The sequence below is a fragment of the Alligator sinensis genome, unplaced genomic scaffold, assembly GCF_000455745.1.
Source record: "Alligator sinensis unplaced genomic scaffold, ASM45574v1 scaffold983_1, whole genome shotgun sequence".
Taxonomy (NCBI): Eukaryota; Metazoa; Chordata; order Crocodylia; family Alligatoridae; genus Alligator; species Alligator sinensis.
Window position 1 is genome coordinate 665,587 of NW_005842015.1, and position 3,464 is coordinate 669,050.

Consider the following 3,464-nt stretch of genomic DNA (forward strand, 5'->3'; position numbering starts at 1 on the left):
CTTAGGAAAATCCTGATTAGGTTAGCATTACTTTATTTGGTTCCCAGCTGTGTGTTCTACAGCAGCCCAGCATGAAAAGAGGCATGGAGTTTGGTGTGGGTGAAACAGAAAAAGGACCTGATTACTTGACACCTTTGTAGTCATTTGCAGCCATGCAAAGTGGGCGTAAGAGCCTTCCAAATCAATTCTCCACTCTCCCACACCCATTGCGCTACTCTGAACTTACTCTGTCCTGGCAAAAATGACAAAGTTCAAGATGGTGGAGATTTAAGCAGTTAGGAAAGAAGCAGCTATGGAGTGCGTAGAAACTGAAAAGCCGCCGTGCAATTAAAACTAGTTGGCCTTTTCTTGTTTCTTTGATCTGTAAGCACTGTACCCATATTTAATCCAAAAGTGGGACTAGAAATCCTGTTTCCAAAATTAAGAACTGATACATAAGGTCAGGAAAAATGTTACAGAAAGGATATCAGGGGAAAAGTTTTAGACTCGCACTATCAACTAAAAGAGCAGCTAATCCCTCATAAACACTTTCTAAGGGGATGCAAAGTCTCTGTGACACAAAAATCCTGTTCTTCAATCAGTCTGATAACATTCTGCCAACACGTACAATGGACATTCTGGGTTGAATTCAAGGGGGAATGAAAGACCGCAAAATTGCTGTTAAAAAGTAATGTCCTGAGGAGGCAAAAAAAGACGCCTGAAACGAAAGCTGGATTTTCATTACTAGGACTAGTGAGATAGCTTGCAAATTGAGAAACAGCAGACAGCTTTCAAATATAGGCATGTCAAAGTATATTCAACATGGAGGCTAAATAAAGTGCTTTACTATGAAAAATGAAGCGTCAACTCATTTGGTCTTCAAGAAGAACTCACAGCAGGTCCTAGAGAGGCTCACAGAAAGGAGGCAATGTCACATTTCTCAGATGCCATCAGCATCGTTTCTCAGAAACAGAGAAGTCAAATACTCACAAAAAATTCTGCCTGGAGTATGAAAGGATCTAGTGCTTTCTTGTGCAGCTCCTCTTCAGTAAGGATGTTTGTTGCTGTTTGGAGATATTCTCGGGCTGACTGTTCTCTTGGAGACATGATGTAGCCAAAGCCTTGCTCAGAACAGCCTGGAGTGCACATGTCCAGTGTGAGTGAGACATTCGACCCCCTCCTGCAAAAGAGGGCAGCATGTGAAAACATGAGGTTTGCAGACAGTGTGGAACACCCTATGATCATTGAAACACAATTACTTTTTATTTGGCTTCATTCACTTTCACTGGAAAGGCAAGGATGGCTTTGATGGTTTCAGCGGGGGTTTCTGAACTTTTATTAGAGGCTGCCTACCATAGAAAATGCTGACTGGTTTCTGACATTAGGCATCAGCAATTAGTCTAGCTGAATCAGTACTGAAGACAGTTTGGTGGCAATTGTAGGCAAATGTTCAGCATTTGGGATGCGGTTGGCCATTCTTGACTTGTGGATATTTGTTAGTGTAGGCAAGATCTCCTGCCACCAGTAGGAACATTTTCAAAACTTGAGGGACTATAGTTAGGCAGCTTTCTGCTGATTTAGCTACTGAAACAGAAGCAACCCTCTTCTCAAAGGCACTATGCAGACAGCTTCAGGGAAGGTGCACCAGTCTTCCCGCAATTTAGACCACACTTATCTGGATGCCTAAATATGGAGAGAGATACTTAATATTAGCCACCCACACTCGAAAATGTGTTTTTCTTTTTTATTAGGCCAGACCCATCTTCCTTATTTATGACAAACAATTCTTAAGTATTAGTCCAAGTGATGTAACTGGGGAAAAACAGTTACATATCCATACAACATGAGTATGGATATGGAAATCTAATCTCTTAGGATGGATCATCTCTTTTTGAAAAGGTTTTCCTCTGCCACAACAGAAGTGGATAAGGGGAAACAAATGCAAACCCCATCCCATTAACAATTATGTTAGTATAGCAACGATTATAATTTCTATAGTTTATTCAAGCAATAGAATGAAAATGTCAAAATGCTTTGAATTTGCTTTGAGGTAGCAGTAATGAAGGAGAAGTTTTATGTCTCTTGAACTGATCATATATTGCTGATTGAATAGATACAGATATAAAGCCAAATTTCTGATAGTTTCACAAGACACAATCAAAGATAATATTCAAATGCCCTCAGTGAATCTGTATTGAAAGAAAAGCTTTAAAATATAATACAATAAGCTGACCGCTCTGACTCTATTGTAATGCTCTATATATAGCCCTGTGGCAGACGTATTTGACTCCTTCTCAAACTGGCAGTCTGAGGCTACTGTGGAGACATGTTCCTTAGTTGCTGGAAGTAAATATATATGTATATTTGTATGTTTATGCATGTGTGTATATGTATGATTCAAGGGTGAAAGAGGAGCTCAGTCTACTGACCAAGTAATAGTGTTGCTGGTCACCAAAAGTCATCTGACCTAGCCATCTCTCTGAGTGAGAGTACCCCAACACAAGCCACACAGGAGAGACTGTGGATGAGACAAAAAACTGAAGTACTAAACACAGACTGTCACTGCATATTTAATGGTAATTTCCACAAAATTCTGGCACGTTAACTGAAATCCCGGTCAAATTCCAGTTCTGATAACTTATAGTTTACCTAATTAGAGTTTCTCATACTGTTTCATTTAAAGAAAGTCATTTTCACTCTCTGTCCTAACATGCTGTGTAGTGTTCCTGGCAGCTACATAAGGATGTGTGTGTTTTGTCACAAAAGTGGTTACATTCTAGTTGTGGCTATAGTAATTACAGTTCTTTCAAGATAATGGGGTCTACATATGTAAAGACTGTCATCTTTACCTTCACATACAAGAAAACTGGAGAGAATTCCTCCATCTTAAAAACAGAAGAGCGATGTTTGAAATTAGTGATAACAGTGATACAGAAATATAAATGCTATTAGAATGGATATTAGTGTATATTATCTATTTTATTCTTTCTTCTATATGTTATTTAAGTAATAAAATGAATGGAGTGCCTTTCTCGGGTATAAATGGCATATGGTTCAGGTGAATGAGTGGTGGAAATTGGTGAAGAGGAAGGATGGATAAGAGAAGGGGTGGACTGACAATTTAACACAATAACATGAGAATTGAGACTAAAGCTTGCTGTGAGTGAAACAGCACTCCGTTTTCCAAGCATGTGTTTATGTTGGGACTACTGGATTGTTTTATTTTCCAAATGTACACACTTTTTTTAGGAGAAGGACTCTTAGGCAGTTACCTCCTCTTAATCCAGAACAACTGATTTAACAATCTTATTACTGCTGCAAAATCTATATTGACGTTAATTACTTCTAATGAATTAAATTGGTTTGTACATTTCTTACTGGTGAGCTGTCACCTGACAAAAGAGCAGCAATAAATCTTTCTATGAGTAAGTGTGGAAAGTAATCAAGGGAAGGTGGCATGCACAGATGACCATACTGTTCCTGCT

General features: G+C 38.9%; 1 protein-coding gene across 2 annotated transcripts in view; it reads right to left on the reverse strand.

Moving 5' to 3' along the window:
- The window catches only part of PTPN5 (protein tyrosine phosphatase, non-receptor type 5), a 131,560-nt gene that overhangs the window by 38,361 nt on the left and 89,735 nt on the right, over positions 1-3,464 (reverse strand). For both annotated transcript variants that reach the window (XM_025202106.1, XM_025202107.1), the window contains one exon: positions 970-1,159. In XM_025202106.1, the coding sequence (XP_025057891.1) occupies positions 970-1,159 (190 nt within the window). The remainder of the gene's footprint in view (positions 1-969; positions 1,160-3,464) is intronic.